At 43.4% G+C, this 19,515-nt stretch overlaps 1 protein-coding gene across 2 annotated transcripts; it reads right to left on the minus strand.

Annotated features, from left to right (window-relative positions):
* Positions 1–1,107: 1,107 nt before the first annotated feature.
* Positions 1,108–19,251, minus strand: rlf (RLF zinc finger). 2 transcript variants are annotated; one of them, XM_041855518.2, is made up of 8 exons: positions 19,041–19,251; positions 8,104–8,258; positions 7,793–7,874; positions 7,434–7,569; positions 7,095–7,297; positions 6,705–6,841; positions 6,373–6,514; positions 1,108–6,225 (listed from the first exon to the last, which is right to left on the minus strand). In XM_041855518.2, the coding sequence occupies exons 1-8, from the start codon at positions 19,218–19,220 to the stop codon at positions 1,810–1,812; spliced, it is 5,451 nt and encodes a 1,816-aa protein (XP_041711452.2). In that variant the 5' UTR covers positions 19,221–19,251; the 3' UTR covers positions 1,108–1,809. The 2 variants fall into 2 exon arrangements, with proteins under 2 accessions (XP_041711452.2, XP_041711453.1); XM_041855519.2 differs by lacking the exons at positions 1,108–6,225; positions 6,373–6,514 and having other exon boundaries at positions 6,724–6,841; positions 7,115–7,297.
* Positions 19,252–19,515: the final 264 nt, after the last annotated feature.

A 19,515-nucleotide genomic window follows, 5' to 3' on the forward strand; every position in this document is an offset into this window, starting at 1 on the left:
TTGCTGCTAGTAAGATTGCACATAAATCAACCATTTATCAGATTATCAAGAACTTCAAGGAGAGAGATTCAATTGTTGTGAAGAAGGCTTCAGGGCACCCAAGAAAGTCCAGCAAGCGCCAGGACCGTCTCCTAAAGTTGATTCAGCTGCGGGATCGGGGCACCACCAGTGCAGAGCTTGCTCAGGAATGGCAGCAGGCAGGTGTGAGTGCATCTGCACGCACAGTGAGGCAAAGATTTTTGGAGGATGGTCTGATGTCAAGAAGGGCAGCGAGGAAGCCACTTCTCTCCAGGAAAAACCTCAGGGACAGACTGATATTCTGCAAAAGGTACAGGGATTGGACTGCTGAGGACTGGGGTAAAGTCATTTTCTCTGATGAATCCCCTTTCCAATTGTTTGGGGCATCCGGTAAAAAGACAAGGTGAGCGCTACCATCAGTCCTGTGTCATGCCAACAGTAAAGCATCCTGAGACCATTCATGTGTGGGGTTGCTTCTCAGCCAAGGGAGTGGGCTCACTCACAATTTTGCCTAATAACACAGCCATGAATAAAGAATGGTACAAACACATCCTCCGAGAGCAACTTCTCCCAACCATCCAAGAACAGTTTGATGACGAACAATGCCTTTTCCAACATGATGGAGCACCTTGCCATAAGGCAAAAGTGATAACTAAGTGGCTCGGGGAACAAAACATCGACATTTTGGGTCCATGGCCAGGAAACTCCCCAGACCTTAATCCCATTGAGAACTTGTGGTCAATCCTCAAGAGGCGGGTGGACAAACAAAAACCCACAAATTCTGACAAACTCCAAGCATTGATTATGCAAGAATGGGCTGCCATCAGTCAGGATGTGGCCCAGAAGTTAATTGACAGCATGCCAGGGAGGATTGCAGAGGTCTTGAAAAAGAAGGGTCAACACTGCAAATATTGACTCTTTGCATAAACGTAATGTAATTGTCAATAAAAGCCTTTGACACATATGGAATGCTTGTAATTATACTTCCGTATACCATAGTAACATCTGACAAAAATATCTAAAAACACTGAAGCAGCAAACTTTGTGAAGACCAATACTTGTGTCATTCTCAAAACTTTTGACCACGACTGTACAAATAATTCTGAATATGAGGTTTTATGGACATTCAGAAAATGGAAAATGACATCCTGGGGGGTGGGGCAAACAGGAGCTAATGTAAAATTGGTATATTTTCATAGACTGAAAATATAGCCCACTGTCACTTTCATAAGAAATACTGACTAGTTTCCTGAAGAGTTTACAGGCTAATCAATGTAAGGAATGAAAAGGAAAAGAAAAATACACAATGCAATTTCATATTTTTGAAAGGTCCTATTCAAACATTTATTAATCTTATAAAGCATTACATGTCTGCCTACTGTATTGAAGAAATGGTGTCTTGATACTCAGAGGGGACAAAAATGGCAAATTAGATGTTTCTGTCCCATGAAAGCTATATTCAGACAAATTAATAGCATTGGAATGGGCAAATGAGCTAAATCGTTCTTCTAAATAATATTTGAAAATGTTTTATAAAAGTTAATTGTGTAGTGAGAAGATACATATCCATTGGAACGTTCATCATCTGACAGAAATGTAATACACACTGAAGAGGTTTTTCAAAAAATCAGGGGGCCGTTTTTCTTAGGTTGAAACATGTATGTAAATTAGGTACTTGAGCTGATCAGTTTGGCAACTTAAAAGAGACTGATAATATCAGAGTAGTAATAACATTAGGAAAATAACACTGAGAAAATCTTTATATTGGACACAAAAGGGCTGGGCTCAGTTCTACGAACCTTCGAGAATTAGCTTATCATTCGTTTTTGTGGGGAAGAGGTCAAGCAAGGAAGTGGAAAACCTTGGCCTCTCAAGAACCACCACGGGCCTGAGGTGATGCAGCTGCTTAATGGCTAGGTCACCACAACCTGTAAGAGCCTTGTCTAAGATGACGCGCAAGTTCTGGACTGATGTGTATTCCCCTGTCCTGGGAAGAGGCTTAAGTGGGGAAGACTGAGCCCGCCTGCTATGGGTAGTAGTGAGGCCCACCTGGCTGTTCTCCTTTACAGAACAGCTATGTCTGTAGGAATCCCGCTGTCGAGCTGACACCACAGTTGGATCAGGCCTGTGGTTGTTGCAGTGAGAAGCCTGGGGCCTCTCAGCATCCTTATCCTTGGAGTTCTCCTGTATGAACTTCAGGAAAGACGACTCGAATCCCATAGGTTTGTAAGTAGCCAGGTCAAATGTGTGAGGGGGAGGGATTTGAGGCTGGGGGTCCTTTGAAATGGGTGGGTGGTCAGAGAGCGCGTTCTTACGTTTAAGTGGCTGGCGGGTTTGAGGAGAGGACAAGGACACAATGTTTGTTGGTTTGCCTGAACTGTCCATGAAGCCCTCATCAACACTGAATCTGAGGGAGGATGGTGGAGAGAGATCAAGAGCAGGCGGGTTTGAGGATTTTCGCCTTGGCCTTGCCTCTTGGCTGTGGCTGTTCTGAGTAGCAGGGTCCTCCGTGTGCCCAGTAGGTTCTCCATAAAGCAAGTCATCTGCACCAACCAAAACATTCCTCTCCGCAGGTGGCTCCTCTTTGAACCCCAGTGGGTCATGGTCATCAAGGGTTTCTGCTTTGATGGAGTGCAGACTCATAGGCACAGATGGACCACCAGGGTTCTCTGGCTCTGCTTGATACTCCATCTTCAGAACTCCGTTAGGTGCCCTCGTCATATCAGGCCAAGCAGATAATACAGTATTCCTCTGTATCAGCTCCTCCAGTTGCTCTGCACTAAACACAAGCTTATTCTCATTCAATTCAAAAGCCTGATTGGTTAATTTGTGGCAATTCAAATAGTGACGGCGCATACTACGTATCAATTTGACTACAGAATCACAACCCTGCACCATGCATGGGTAGGCTTCACGTTGACAGCGATCTTGGCACATCTGCAAGGCCTCCTCATGGGAACGGAAGACCATATCTTCAAACTTGTGTTTTGATTTGGACTCTACAATACTTTGGTCAACATTCAACATTTCACCATCATCTTCATCATGCTCTTCACTAGTTTTTTCAGCCTTAACATCTTCGGGAGACTTTGGGCAGTGTCTCAGAGATTGCCTGAGAGGTAGCTTGGTTGCATCTTTCTGTAGCGTAGATGATGTGAAGATCAACTTCTTTTGGCAACCAGTGACTGAAGTGTCGTTGTGAGTATTCTGGAGACGCAATACGAGTGAATCATAGTAATGGAGGTGGCTAGAGAGTACATGTTTTTTCAGACTACTGCTTTGGGTGAACACTTGGGTACAGCCCTCGTACTTGCAGCACATGGCCGCCTGGTAAGGATGATAACTCTTTCTGTGATGCTTTAGGCTACTCTTCGCCTGGTAAGGATGCTCACTCTCCAAGTGACGCACCAAGCTACTGTTCAGGAGGTAAGAGGCATTACAGTTGGCGTAGCTGCACCTAAACTTCTGTAAAGCTGGGTCTTCTGAAAGCACGGAAGGATGTCCCTCCACATGTCGCCTCCACATTACTTTCTTTTTCTGGTACTTCTGCTGCCAGGAGGGGTGTTGCCAGGTGAGGGTCTGAGATTTGTGTATAAGGGAGACTGTGGGCTTGGTGGGTTCTGGGGGTTTACCCTCAACCCACTTTTTAGACCAGCTCATTTTCTCCACAACTGCCTCGCTAAGTCTATGAGTCTGAAGATAATGAACCCTCAAGTCTGTCTTCTCTCTATGGCATTTGAAGCAGAGGTGGCACTTAAATGGCTTAAATGTCAGTGATTTGAGAATCTTCATTCCTTTCACCTTCTCCTCTGAGAAATGATGCTTGTTCATGTAGTGGCGCCTCAGGGTAGTGCTCATCACACATCTAAAGTTGCAGCCATTAAGATAACAGAAGTATGGCTTAGTAGACTCTAAGTGTTGCTCTGAGGGTAGACCGTGGGCTACTGATGGTTCAGCGTTTGATGTCAATTTCATCCTCTCACCAACAGCGGGTGGTGCTCTCTTTTGCAATAACACAACTGGGGACATGGTGCCAAGACCCTGATTGCAGGATATCTTTGATGTGGTGGACTCTGACATTGGGTGGGAGGGCTCACAATATCCATTTGTAGAGTTGGAGGGAGTCAGACTAAGCTGGCTAAGCCCAATCAAAATCTCTCTCAAAGGGTCATTATCATTGGCCAGGCATGAGGGAGATGTTGTGTTGTTCTTAATAAGGGAAGGGCAAGCAATTCCCTGGTTTGATCCCTTCATTAGCAGACAAGCTGCATGTTCATGTTTGTTCTTGTCATCATTGTTCTGCTCTGTTTTGACCTTTAGACCTTTAGATTTCAAGCCCTTCTCTTTGTCAAGATTTTTGCGTTCCTTATTCTCTGCCTTGAAATGCTCTGGATGAAAACCCATCAGGTGCTTGTGAACATCTCTAGCTTTGGAGAAGGTCAATCCACACCTCTCAAAACCACAAGTGAACTTTTTTCCATCAAAGCACACAGCAACCGATGTCATTGTGCCTTTGGGCTCCTTGCAGCTCGACACATGTGAAGAGGAGGCTCTGCATGTAGAGGAAGTAGCATTATTTCCCCCATTGACTACCTCCTCCAGTACAGTCTTTGTTTCACAATACTTTTTGGGGCTGGCTATGTCCTCAGTTATGGAGTCAAGATGTTTTCTTATGGCCTTCCTCTGTGCCTCAAAGTCTTCCTGAGAGAAGGTAATGCCGTGTGACGCTAAATGCCTGCTGAATTCCTTTTTAGAAAAGTAGAACTTCTTGCATTCAAGGCTTGCGCAGCTGTATGCAGCATCACGAAAGTGCTGTGCTTCATGGTGGTATACCTGCCCCAAGTCACAGAAAGAAAGACTACATCCTTTGAGCTCACACTGGTAGCTAAGTTCATAGCCATGGCTATGCTTATGTGCGAGAAGCTCATTGGAGGTGCTGAAACGAGCACCACAACCTGTGACCATACACATGTAAGGCAGGTCACCGTAGTGCAAACGCTGATGTCTTCGGTGGTGATAGGCAGACATGAAGTGGCGCTGGCAGTAAGTGCACTTTTCCCTACGGTCTTTCATTTCAAAATAATGTTTCACGTTCTGGTCCCTAACATGTTCAGATTTTAAGTGCACACCCAAGTACTTGGAATGCTTAAAAGTCTTTGTACAGTGAGTGGCAGGGCATGTGTATATGTCACGATTCTGCAATTCAAAATGAAAGTTAATGTAATCAAATGTGACATTATCCTCATGTCCAGGCTTCCTGGGTGCAGATGAAGCTTGTTCTAAAATGTGCTCCAGAACATCAGGATCATGTGTGGACTGGTAGTACAGCATTAAGGATGGATCAAGGGCAATCTCACCAGGCTCAAAGTCATCCTCCTCCATTTCTTTATCCCAATCAATCCTCTGTTTGTCCTTTTTCTTCTGCCGAGTGCTTCTGGATGGCATTCGAAGGTGTAGTTTAGTATGTGGGATAAAATCTTTTCTGCTCTTAAACTTCTTCAGGCAGACAGGGCAGGTGAAAACACCGTTTTTTTCATGCCTATTCGAGTGAAGAAGGATTCGCGTTTCAGTAAAATGTTTCTTACAAATCTTGCAGAACAACTTGTATTTCTTTGGCAGTGAGCCCTGCACTGAGGTACCCTCAGCATCTGGCTTTAAAGGTGGTTTACTGTCCCTCTCATTTTCCTCATGTCCATCAATTCCAACACTTGTCCCATTTAAGTATTCTCTTGGCATATCAACAAATCCCCTCTCCACCTCCTCCTTTACATCCTGCCCAAGACTAACCTCCTCCTGCCCCCCCTCTTCCTCTTCTTCCTCATCCTCCTCTGGCTCAGGCTCAAGCCCCAGCAGCCTGACGCACTGATGCTTGAGTGTTTTCCAGTCCCAGAATTCGGGGTCGAAAGGCCAGTGGGCTTTAAGTGCCAGGAGCAGTTCACACCGCAGGGAGTTGGGGATGATGGCGTTTTCCTGGTCATACTTCTGATCGGTCCGCAGAGAGAGCTCTTCAAGGGAGCTGAAGGCCACAAGAGAGAGGCCTAAAAGAAACTCTGTCAGCTGGCAAGCTCGCAACACCTCAAGATCATCTGCTAGGAGGCAGGCTACAGTCTTGCACACAGAAATCCTCGTCTCTGTGTCCTCTTTGTTTGGGAGCTGTAGTGCTTTAACACATAACTCCACAGACGAAGCCAGACCTAGCTCCTCTGCCTGTAGAAGAAACAGGGGAATCAGTGGCCTACAAATGTAGATTTATTTTCAAAACTAATATTTCACTAAAATAACAATTCAAAACTGCTTAACAATTTATTGCAATGACATTCAAAATCAGAGGGAGAAAAAGCTGTATTCTTCTACCTCTGTCCGAATGACGTGCACAAGGAAGAGCAGATGGTAAACGGTCTTAGCAATGGCACCTAGCTGCAGGCAACGCTCCAGCAGTGATTCCAAAGATGGGTCAATCCTTCTCTGAAGCTTACTCCACAACAGTGTGAGCTCCCTAAAGATGAAGCAGCACAGAGAAATATACATTAGAAAGACCAAAAACTGCACACCAGCCCAGAACTAAGATTGGGCTACGATTATTCAGGGTCCCTCTGCAAATGAGATCATTCATGTGCATAACATTCATTCACTTCAATTTATCCATATGCTTCCCAAGATTTGACATTGACCACTAAAAAACTCACCAGGAGCAGTACAGGCTCTGCTGCTGCAGCTGTTGAGTTAGGAAGGTGGTACACAGGATGAAGGCTGTGTTTTCCTCCCCCTCTGTCTCCAAACTGCATGTAATATCCAGCACATCCTTACAGTCTAGTCTGGATATCTGTGGGATAAATAATAAAGGCCAAATCATGCATAGAACTACAGTATTGTGGACCATTTCACTTACATCTCAAGGGCGAATGAGTTCATACTCTACTTGTGAAGATTGCACAACACACAACTGTCAGATTCACTGTGCCATCACATTTCCTTTCAGCTTTCTCTGAACGCTACTTAAATAGCAGTATAAATAACATAACTGAGCTGAGTTAAAAGACAAATGATGCTGTTCTCACAACAACACACTGACAGACCTCCATGATGGCCTCCTCACCGGGCAGCAGGTGGCAGAGGAGAGCGACGTAGGTCTGCCGGAAGGTGGTTTGGTTGGAGACGAGGTTGCATTCAGCACAGGACTTAGCCAGCACCACAGCCTTCGCCACCTCCCCCACTTTCTCCAGGTGTTTGACCCGCATCTCCATGAAGCCCTCCCCCTCCAAGGCAATGTACGCCTCAACTGAAGGACAATGACAGAGCTGCAGTGGCTGGATGACTAATACCAATACTTCAAAATCACAAGATCAGCCTTATTAGTCACTGCTGCTTCCTTGTGCATCATTACCATGTCAATGCAGTAAGGTGGTGATACTGACCTTCCTCTGTGTTTGTGGGCTGACCGGTGAGAAGGGCGCTTAGGACAGGGTTACTCCATGCTCCCCCCTCTCCTGTGATCTGGAGCAAGGCTGCCAGGTCTGTGCTCCCATACTCCAACAAGGCATCATGGGCCACCTGCGAAATCCGCAAGAACACACACAAAGAAAGTGGTTGGGCCACAAATGTCCCTTCAGCTAAAAGTGACAGCAGGGTAAAGTAGTTCATGTAGCACAGCCCTCATATCAAGATTTGGATTGGAAATAAAATCACTTCTGCAACTTCTCTCAATTCTCCTGCTAATGTGCTCTCATGCTTTCACAACACATTTACTTATTATCAAACAGACCCCATCCTTTACCTGAACAGAACGGTAAAATTGAACCCAGGCCTCATAAGGGATTTCGTTTTCAGGCACAGACAGCAACAGTTCAAAACAGCTCCTGAAAGCAAAATAACAAAGAGACACAATGAGGAACAAGTGGCAACTTGTGAAACTTCATGACACAATGTTATCTATTTCTAACATGCAGCACAAACATTTTTAAGACGACAGGCTATGTATTGCAGCACACAGTAGAAAGTGTGGTACTGCTCAGGTAAAAAAAGAAGAAATGTATGTTGGTACAACCTTAACAGTTTCAAACACGTTTTTACTCTGAGTTGACTCACAATGCTAGTCTCTTTAACACGAGGGCCACATTATCAGAGTCTGCAGTGAGGTGTGGCCTTGCAGCAGCAAAGCAGTTGATGGACAGGCAGTAGACCTCCAGAAGGGGAAGACCATGCTCCACAGAATTCCTGCTCCCAGCATAGTGCATCAGTGTCTGCAAAGACAGTCATGTAATGACAAAACAGGCAGCTGGGTTAGTTCTGAAAAATATAAATATTATTTTTGCACTTTCATTTCAACTAAGGCAACAGCTACAGCTAACTTAACACCCAATAACCTTCCAATTAATGGTTCAGCAGCCATAATGAACCCAGTTTAGGGTTCTCTTTTTTGGTAAAATGGTCTCACACTCAACTATGATACTACAATTTCTGTTGAAAACAAAAAACAGTCTTAATTTCCTAATTTTGTCAGAGAGGAAGAGGCGAAGCAAGAGGATTAACCAAAATCTATGAGTGTCGAATTTGGTCAACAAAAAATGTAATTGCTAATTTGCTAAGTGAGGCTTATTTTGTAATGTTTAGGTTGTTACAGATGTACTGATATACAGTGTGTTCGGAAAGTATTCAGACCCCTTGACTTTTTCCACATTTTGTTACGTTATAGCCTTATTCTAAAATGGATTAAATACCCCATAATGACAAAGCGAACAGGTTTTTAGAATTTTATGCAAATTTATTAAAAATAAAAAACAGAACATTCATATTTACATAAGTACTCAGACTCTTTGCTATGAGACTCGAAATTGAGCTCAGGTGCATCCTGTTTCCATTGATCATCCTTGAGGTGTTTCTACAACTTGATTGGAGTCCACCTGTGGTAAATTCAATTGATTGGACATGATTTGGAAAAGCATACACCTAAAAAGGTCCCACAGTTGACAGTGCATGTCAGAGCAAAAACCAAGCCATAAGGTCGAAGGAATTGTCTGTAGAGCTCCGATACAGGATTGTGTCGAGGCACTCTGACAGAGCTCCAGAGTTTCTCTGTGGAAATAGAAGAACCTTCCAGACAGACAACCATCTCTGCAGCACTCCACCATTCAGGCCTTTATGGTAGTGGCCAGACGGAAGCCAACCCTCAGTAAAAGGCACATGACAGCCCGCTTGGAGTTTGCCAAAATGCACCTAAAGGACTCTGACCATGAGAAACAAGATTCTCTGGTCTGATGAAACCAAGATTTAACTCTTTGACCTGAATGCCAAGCGTCACATCTGGAGGAAACCAGGCACCGCTCATCACCTGGCCAATCACTACGGTGAAGCATGGTGGTGGCAGCATTATGCTGTGGGGATGTTTTTCAGCGGGAGTGGGAGACTAGTCAGGATCAAAGGAAAGATGAACAGAGCAGAGTACAGAGAGATCCTTGATGAAAACCTGCTCCAGAGCACTCAGGACCTCCGACTGGGGCAAAGGTTCACCTTCCAACAGGACAACGACCCTAAGCACACAGCCAAGACAACGCAGGAGTGGCTTCGGGACAAGTCTCTGAATGTCCTTGAGTGGTCCAGTCAGAGCTAGGACTTGAACCCGATCTAACATCTCTGGAGAGACTGAAAATAGCTCTGCAGCGACGCTGACAGGGCTTGAGAGGATCTGCAGAGAGTAAATGGGAGAAACTCCCCAAATACAGGTGTGCCAAGCTTGTAGCGTCATACCCAAGAAGACTGTAATCGCTGCCAAAGGTGCGTCAACAAATTACTGAGTAAAGGGTCTGAATACTTATCTAAATTTTAATACATTTGCAAAAAATTATAAAAAACCTGTTTTTGCTTTGTCATTATGGGGTATTGTGTGTAGATTTATGCGTGGGGGGGAACAATTGAATCCATTTTAGAATAAGGCTGGAACGTAACAAAATGTGGAAAAAGTCAAGGAATGAATACTTTCCGAATGCACTGTATATGGCATTCCGGAAACTTTGAGAAAAACGATTTTATATCGGAATTGTGTCTTTTTCACACGCGTATCTGACCTCTCATTGCCTAGAATGTTCCCACCTGATATCGCCTCCTCCCGCCTGCCTTCCGTCTTTGCAGACATTTATTTCCATTGTTAGAGCAGTCAGTTGACTATCTTGTCAATATTACATTTACATTACATTTACATTTTAGTCATTTAGCAGACGCTCTTATCCAGAGCGACTTACAGTTAGTGAGTGCATACATTCTTTTTTTTCTTTTTCATACTGGCACCCCGTGGAAATCGAACACACAACCCTGGCGTTGCAAACGTCATGCTCTACCAACTGAGCTACATCCCTGCTGGGCCAATTGTGCGCCGCCCCATGGGTCTCCCGGTCGCAGCCGGCTACGACAGAGCCTGGATTCGAACCAGGATCTCTAGTGGCCTTAGACCACTGCGCCACTCGGGAGATTATCTATACTTGCATATTGCATTTGACACAAATGTACCCATCAACTTAGCTTTATTATGTTAGTGTTAAAAAATATATATACATGGTTGAACCACTTTGTTGACATCAACTAGCTAGAAGGCATATGTTTTGTAGAGAGTGTGATAGGGTCAAATTAGCTTGTTACAGTAACTCGATTTTGAAACGAGCTGCTGTAGCTAGCTAGTTGTAATAAATAACATTTAGCTAATAAATGCACTAGCTGTGGCCTAGGTAGCTGCTTTTAGCAATGCTAGAATTTACACACTAGCGTTACTAGGAATTAGGCCTAGCTTGCAAAAAAACAGAATAGTCAGCCGGAAGTCAGACTGAAATGAAATACAATTTATATTTACTCTGCTGATTGTCCATAGGGTTGGTCGTTATGCAGGGAGGAAATTGAGAAAACAACAACAATAGAATGTATAATTAAATAGACTTTCCAAATGTGGGTCTGTTGTAAACCCATGCAGTTCCTCAGCGAGGTCAGTTCCTCTCGGCTTACCTCATGTCAAAATAAAAGTTCTGCATGCGTGCCATTCCTGCACAAAAAAATAAGCTAGAAATTGTGGGGGACTTTTAACATGAGGTAAGCAGAGAGGAACTGACCTCGCTGAGGAACTGCATAGGTCTACAACAGACCCACATTTGGAAATTGTTTAATTATACGTCCTATATTTTTTCTCTCAAATTCCCCCCACATAAGGACCAAGCCTACAGAAAATCAGAGTAAGTTGAAATTTAAGTTTTTTTGCAAGCTAATTACCAGCAACATTAGTGTCTAAATACTAGCGTTGCTAAAAGCAGCTATGCCCTAGGTTGTAGTGATGTATGGGACCACCCATACGTAAAAATTTATGCACGCATGACTGTAAGTCGCTTTGGATAAAAGCGTCTGCTAAATGGCATATTATTTATATTATTATTAAATATTGTGTGGATGAAGGGCGGGTGGGTGGCGGGTTGAATAAAGAAAATATAAATGTATCCTTCTTGTGCAATTTATATCTATCTATAGGCTGCAGTTAGGTTTTACTTTCATTATTCTAATCTATCTGGCATTAGTGCGCAAGCCTACGCTTTAGGGCTTAACTGTACGCATGACAAACAGCCTACACGCCAATCAGCAACTGCTTTTGGGAACGGGCAGAAGATGTTAAGTCGATCCACGGAGGCAAAAAGCTGCGAAATGGAGAGATGAAAATAAAGAGAAGGGAGGGCCAGAAAAGTAATGTTTGGGAAAGATTTGGTGAAGTGGTAAAAGAGGATGATAGCTGTTATGTGTGATGACTGAGGCACTATACAAATACGACAGTCACAAGACGGGGACTTCAAATAAGCTTATGGCACGTCAAGGGAACTGTAGTCTACTTTTCAGATGGGTTTAATGGAAACTGAAATCTGGACAGTGACCGTAGGTCAATAAACTCTCACATAGCCTTAATATTAACTTCTGCAGAGTTAAGCATTTCTTGCAGTAAAACGATACACCCAATGTAACCTCAATTTTGACTCAGCAAGAGCTAACAATTTTGATACGTTTTAAGTGCTATGGATTTATTGTTACAGGGAAACTTTGTTCATCGGACGGCGGATAGTTCAAAGAGAAGCGACACAGGGGTGCTCTCCTATCATTTAAATTGAGTTTATTAGATTAGAATCTGGGTGTGTTGTTCCTGTCTATTGTTTTTACATTTTTCATTCAGGTTGGGCGTGAGTTTCTGCTTAAATTTGGTTAAAAGGACAGTGAATTTGTTCATACTTTGAGATCTTGTTAGCAAGCTCCTGTGTGTATCACACACATATTTTTCTCTTAGAGATTATTCTGAATTGATGTACACTAATTGTTTGAGTGTTAATTCTATAAGTTGACTTGAGTGAATGCATTCCTCGTTTCACGGAGTAATTATTTTGATTGACTATTGATAGTTGTTATATACACTATACACATAGCATATGCTTTGGTACCACTTTGACATCCCGGATCTGTTTGCCTCAATACATTTATGCTAGAACAGTGGTTGACAGCATTAGCTATTTGTATCTAGCCTCTTAATAATTGCATAACGGTGCAAGTTAGACATGTTCGTTATGGTCATACTAAGTGGTGAGGCAAGGCTCGCTGCCTTGACCAGATCCTCTAGAGACCAGACCCCCCAAAAAAAAAAAACGTGTAAAGTGGTTATCCCACTGGCTATAGGGTGAATGCACCAATTTGTAAGTCACTCTGGATAAGAGCGTCTGCTAAATGACGTAAATGTAATGTAAATGTACAGGGCCTGTTGCATTTATTCACATAATATTGGGAGTCAGATTGATACAATGTAGTTTATTATTATATATTCAACATAATTTCTGCATAATGGTTGGATAATTTCCATCCAACTACACAGCTTTCTATTTCCTTACAACTGGTCAAGGTGATGTCATTTGGAAATTTAGCACAGAAAATCGTTCCCTTTTTTTTTTGTTATTGCATTTTCTCCTTGGTCCCTAAATGTCTTTGCTCTGTGAAAGAAGCAGGAGGTGACAGAACTTTACCGATGTCAACAAGATTGAAGCATTCATTCAAGAGGTTTGAGTGGGTCACAGGTGTCTGAGTAAAACAAGAAATGATTTTTTTTGTGTGAAAATTGTCAATGTGTTTTTTAAATGTAAAAATACTTCAGTCTGAATTTAAATTACTTAAACCAGGTAGAACGTGTGTAGAGGCCTCCCGAGTGGTGCAGCGGTCTAAGGCACTGCATCGCAGTGTTGCGGCGTCACTACAGCCTGGGGTTCGATCCCAGGCTGTGCCATTACCGGCCGTGACCGGGAGTCCCATAGGGCGGCGCACAATTGACCCAGCGTCGTCCAGGTTAGGTGAGGGTTTGGCCGGGGGGGGGGGCTTTACTTGGCTCATCGTGCTCTAGCGACTGCTTGTGGCGGGCCGGGCGACTGCTTGTGGCGGGCCGGGCGCCTGCAGGCTGACTTCAATCGTCAGTTTCCTCCGACACATTGGGGCTGGCTGGCTTCCGGGTTAAGCCAGCGGGTATTAAGAAGCGCGGTTTGGCGGGTCATGTTTTGGAGATCGCATGACTCCACCTTCGCCTCTCCCGAGCCCCATGGGTGTTGCAGCGATGAGACAAGATCGTAATCATGAAATTGGGGAGAAAAAGGGGGTCAAAATTACACACACTCAAAAAAAAGTGTGTAGAAATGATAATAAAATTGCATTTCTTCATTATTTTATCTCACAGTATTTTCAATATAGCGCTATTAGCAAGTTTCAAGTTAATGTCACATGCACAGGTACAGTGAAATGCCTTTCTTGCCAGCTCTAACCCCAACAATGCAGTAATCAATAACAATGTAATACTAAAAATAAAAAGGTAGAACAAAAACACACAAGATATAAAATAAGAAGAATACGATAAAGTAAGCAAGCATACTACATACAGGGTCAGTTCCAGTACCATATTTACAATGTGCAGGGATACTGGATCGATAGAAGTAGATATGTATAGGAGTAAGGTGACTAGGCATCAGGATATATGATAAACAGAGTAGCAGCAACGTACAGTGCCTTCTGAAAATATTCAGACCCCTTGACATTTTCCACATTTTATTAAGTTACAGCCTTATTCTAAAATTGTATTTTTATTTATTTATTTAATCTACACACAATACCCCATAATGACAAAGCAAAAACAGGTTAAGACATTTCTGCTAAAAACTGAAATATCACATTTACCTAAGTATTCAGACCCTTTACTCAGTACTTTGTTGAAAAACCTTTGGCAGCATTTACAGCCTCGAGTCCTCTTGGGTATGACGCTACAAGCTTTGCACACCTGTATTTGGGGAGTTTCTCCCATTCTTCTCTGCAGATCCTCTCAAGCTCTGTCAGGTTGGATGGGAGCGTTGCTGCACAGCTATTTTCAGGTCTCTCGAGAGATGTTCGATCGGGTTCAAGTCCGAGCTCTGGCTGGGCCACTCAAGGACATTCAGAGACTTGTCCCGAAGCCACTCCTGCATTATCTTGGCTGTGTGTTTAGGGTCGTTGTCCTGTTGGATGGTGAACCGTCGCCCCAATGTTTTGGTACCCTTCTCCAGATCTGTGCCTCAACACAATCCTGTCTCGGAGCTCTACGGACAATTCCTTCGACCTCATGGCTTGGTTTTTGCCCTAACATGCACTGTCAACTGTGGGACCTTATATAGACAGGTGTGTGCCTTTCCAAATCATGTCCAATCAATTGAATTTACCACAGGTGGACTCCAATCAAGTAGTGGATGGCAGGGAGCTCGGCCCCAGTGATGTACTGGGCTGTCCGCACCACCCTCTGTAGCGCCATGCGGTCGAGGGCGGTGCTATTGCCATACCGAGCAGTGATGTAGCCAGTCAAGATGCTTTCAAATGGTACAGCTGTAGAACTTTGAGGATTTGAGGGCCTATGCAAAACCTTTTCAACCTCCTGAGGGGGAAAAGGTGCTGTCATGCCTAAGGTGCTGTCGTGCCTTCTTCATGACTGTGGGCGTGTGGAGCATTTTAAGTTCTTAGTGATTTGGACACAGAGGAACTTGAAACACTCGAACCACTCCACTGCAGCCCCATTGATGTGGATGGGGTGTGATCCCACCCCCTATCCTGTAGTTTACAATCAGCTCCTTGGTCTTACTGATATTGAGGGAGAGGTTGTTGTTCCGGCCCCACACTGTCAGGTCACTGACCTCCTCCCTGTAGGCTCTCTCATCGTCGCCGATGATCAGGCCTACCACCGTCGTGTCGTCAGCAAACTTGATGATGGCGTTTGAGTCGTGCGTGGCCACGCAGTCGTGGTGAACAGGGAGTCACAGGAGGGGACTAAGCACACACCCTTGTGGGGCCCCGTGTTGAGGTGATGTTGCCTACCCTCACCACCTGGGTTCGGCCCGTCAGGAAGTCTAGGATCCAGTTGCAGAGGAAGGTGTTCAGACCCAGAGTCATAAGCTTAGTGACGAGCTTGGAGGGACAATGGTGTTGAACGCTGAGCTGTAGTCAAAGAACAGCATTCTCACATAGGTATTCCTCTTATCTAGGTTGGTGAGGGCAGTGTGGAGTGCAATTGAGATTGCATCGTCTATGGATCTGTTGGGGCGGTATGGGAATTGGAGTTGGTCTAGGGTGTCTGGGACGATGGAGTTCATGTGTGCCATAACCAGCCTCTCAAAGCACTTCATGATTAATAATATAATTACAGAAGTGAGTGCTACAGGGCAGTAGTCATTGTGGCATGAAGTCAGAGTTCTTGGGAACAGGATTGATGGTTGTCATCTTAAAACATGTGGGGATTATAGACTGGGACAAGGAGAGGTTGAAAATGAAAGTGAATATATCTGCCAGCTGCCAGCACTATTTTGGTGGATTTTGTCATTTCAAGCCAGTGAGTTTAACATTCTTCATCAAGAACATGGGCAAAATTGTATTATTCACAATGAAAGAGGTGGGAATGTTGTTCCCTTGTCATATAATTGCTACATTTACTATCAATATAGCATTACAAATCGTTTCCAGATTGTATTTTGGCGATTATTTTTCGCGATGTGAATATTGGGTCGCTACTGAGACAACCTGGTTCAGTTTGGGTCCCAAGGCAAAACCAGTTGAGAACTACTGGTCTACGGCACACTTGCTTACGGCGTCGGCATAGGATCGAATCCGGCCTATTGCCCCTTTGACACAACCTCTCTCTATCTTTCCCCACTGTCATCCTCTCTCTCTGTTCAATAAAGTCAGAAAATATACTTTAACAAATAAACGATAAATGCACTAGCTAGGATAGCTAATTGTTGCCTGGCTACCCCTCCACATCGCTCCGGCCAACTGACGTTTCTTCTCCACAAGGAGTCTGGATTTGCCTCCCTCCCTAACGTTTTCTAGAATGCCAACACATTCTGACCGTTCTGATTGGTCAGAGAAACTGATTGGTTGGGCAAGAGCCGGCTTATAAGATGACGTTATCAATTTTGATACTCTGATTGGTTAAAGACTATCCAATTGCTGATTAATTTGTTTTGTACAACGCCCCTCATTTTGAAGTCACACAAACGACTTCTAGGGTAGTGTTGTCACGATACCAAAATGTTGACTTTGATACCAATACCAGGTTTAGTATCACAATACTCAATACTAAAATGATACCACAGCAAAAAAAGATGTCATATTAGCCAAAGTCACAGAATGGCACTTGATCCACACAGATCTTTTATTATTATACAACCATACAATCAATTTGACTTTTTTTAACCACTAACTACATAACATCATAATGGCAATCATTTTTTCGAATGGTAAATCTCTAGTCTACTGATAAACTGGGTAAATCAAGATGTAGCCTAGGCCTTTTCACAATACAGGTAAATGCATATTCAATAGGCGTGTGCGCATGCATTGAGTTATTGAGCTCATTTAGGCTGATTTCATGGGGCTTCAGATTAAAAAACGATCTGTTTCCCTTCCATTTGGGACTTATTTTATTGTACTGATCAACACTATTTGCATAGAAAAAGCAATCTCCTCTTTTATAAATGTGTGCTATCTCTTTAAGACCCATTAAGTAATTCACACACCTTCAGTTCGAGGCTGGAGCAAATATGATATTGACTGGGAGATAATTATTAATTTTTTTGGTGACAATCAGCTTTGAAATCACCAATATTTCGTGTTATGGTTTACATAAACAAGGTAATAGGGTAGTGAATTGACGTTAGCTGTAAACTAGCAATGAAAGTTAACCCACAAAGCAGGAAGCTACCGCTATCTTCTTGCATTGTACAAAGTGTTCTAATCTGTATAGGATATTGTTTTGCGAACAGTCATTAACAGTCAACATTTCTACATGCCGTGTTGCATTATTCAAGTGTGTTAACTTCTGTGCAGCATGAGTGGTGATGCAGCCCAAGACTCTCAGTGATTGCAGTGGTTTCTTAGGACACGCTAGCGCTAGCAATGAGTAAGTGGAGCAGGCACAGTGCTCTCGCACTATAAGGGGACATCGGCTGCGCTGAGAGACAGACTTGGTCCTCTCTCAATCAGTAGACGACGTGATTCGAAAGAAGTACCTAAAGTAATATCTGTTCTAGAATCTAAAAAGCACCTAAGTTTCAGTATACCATGCAACACTATTCTAGGGTGGCATTTTCTGACTGAATGTATGTAGCGATCGATAGAGCAGCGGAATTACATTCAGGGTGAGTCGTCAGGCAAAGCTTTTTGATAAGTAAGTAATGAAGAACTCTTGCCCTGAAGGCCGGTCGTCACTAGTTACCACAGCCACAGAGTCATAATTATGCTAAACCCTGCCTATTTGTACAATTTCTCTTATTAAAATCTGATTTTAAACCTAACCACACTGATAACCTTACGCCTAAACTTAAACTAAGACCAACAATCGAATTGTTGTGTTCATGAATTTTTACAATAGACAATTTTGACTGTGACTGTAGTAACTAGTGACAACCCTGAGCGCCAATTTTCACTTCGTGACTGTGGTAACTACTGACAACCCTGCAGGCCTATTCACATGCATGCCAGCAAGTGCCTGATTGCCAGCTAGTGCCTGATAAACAAAACGTGGTGCAGCCCACCTCAGCTTTTACTGTAAACATTTAAACGTTGCAAAGGGCAACAAGAAACTTGCTACTAGTTTGTATGTACTGGATTTAGCAAATACAATATTTGTGCAAGCCTTGTCATCCTGGACTGTCTCCCTCTCTAACTAACCCTTGATCATGACTTAGTTTCGTTAAGAGGGCGACGCTCCGGCGACGCTCCGTCTGAACAACAACGCGCATCGCTTACCATATGGTTTTGGAAGCATGAAGGACCTTATCTTTCATATCGGCATGATTTTTTTGTAAACAAAAGTTTAAATTGATACACCTTTATAGGGTTTGGCTTCCCACATGGTCATATTTCAATGTTACAACACTTGTTTCCGAAAACAAATTGAAGATAGCTAATTAGTACAGGTAGTCTACTCTGTGTCGCTGAACACCTGTGTGTAAACGGAAGTCAGAAACCACAAACACACGAAAAATGAAAAATACTGTAGGCTGCAACTGTGTCAAAACAGTGTATAGTAAGTGTGTATTTTGCCTTTGTGAAATAATGTGTGATATTTAAGTAGAGGGATTTGTGTTTCTAGAACTGTACTGCAAATTATAATCGATTTTCGTTTAGATGGAGTACTTGGCTGTTTTGGCTTCCAGAACATGGAAGCTCCTTTAGTCCAATATTGGGCTACCTCAAGCGTGCAGAACAACCATGACAACATTGTTAACTAGCTAGCTAGAGTTAGAACCACTGACGATAGCATGGTGTCTTTTGCACATCATTGGATGGCATGTCATGCAGCTGTTATACTTTGCGTTGATTGTTTATAGTCGTGCATGAATGTAGATTGTTCGCTTATCCTGGTAAAATGTTCTAGCTAGCTAGCAGCTAAAGGCCATATTGGCGATGGCGCATACAGCCAACATCGTTCCTTTTCCTTTCAGTTTTGCGTGCACGCTAGCTACCTGGCAGAAGTTGTCGCAATATTCGGTGGAAGATATTTCCGAAATGTCTTGTTGCCTGAGCGTTGCTTCCAGCGCTCTCAAGGTAGTCAGCAAGCATTCCATGGCGACGAGAGTGTCCTCGGCAGTGTTAGACAGCGGATTACTCCAGTCGGGTTCTTGTTCAACATCACTATCCGCCATCTTCACTCCCCGCCACCGCGCGTATGCAACCCGTCATGTGATCGGCGTGCACTCGCCACTGCTCCAGGTAGTGATATTTGGTTGCGCCAAAGATTATGGGAACTATACCTTTTATCTGTTGTTCCATTATATTTGCATAGGAATTTAACTTATTGTAAACGACTATAGCTCCTAGACAGGTTCAATCACATACTGCTGGAAAAAATACCCTCAAATAGTAAATATAGTCCACTCCCAGAGACGTTGCAGTTCTGCACAGTAGGAGTATAGTCTCAAAACCTACTGTACTACAGGT

Source organism: Coregonus clupeaformis, chromosome 29 (genome assembly GCF_020615455.1).
Source record: "Coregonus clupeaformis isolate EN_2021a chromosome 29, ASM2061545v1, whole genome shotgun sequence".
Lineage (NCBI taxonomy): Eukaryota > Metazoa > Chordata > Actinopteri > Salmoniformes > Salmonidae > Coregonus > Coregonus clupeaformis.

Bases quoted from the DNA above. Each gene is read 5' to 3' on its own strand.
- rlf (XM_041855518.2), bottom strand. From the start codon at position 19,220: ATGGCGGATAGTGATGTTGAACAAGAACCCGACTGGAGTAATCCGCTG. The intron at 8,259-19,040 runs GTAGCTAGCGTG...CTGTCTTTGCAG, and splicing joins ATTGCGACAACTTCTGCCAG to ACACTGATGCACTATGCTGG. The intron at 7,570-7,792 runs GTAAAGGATGGG...CGGATTTCGCAG, and splicing joins AATTTTACCGTTCTGTTCAG to GTGGCCCATGATGCCTTGTT.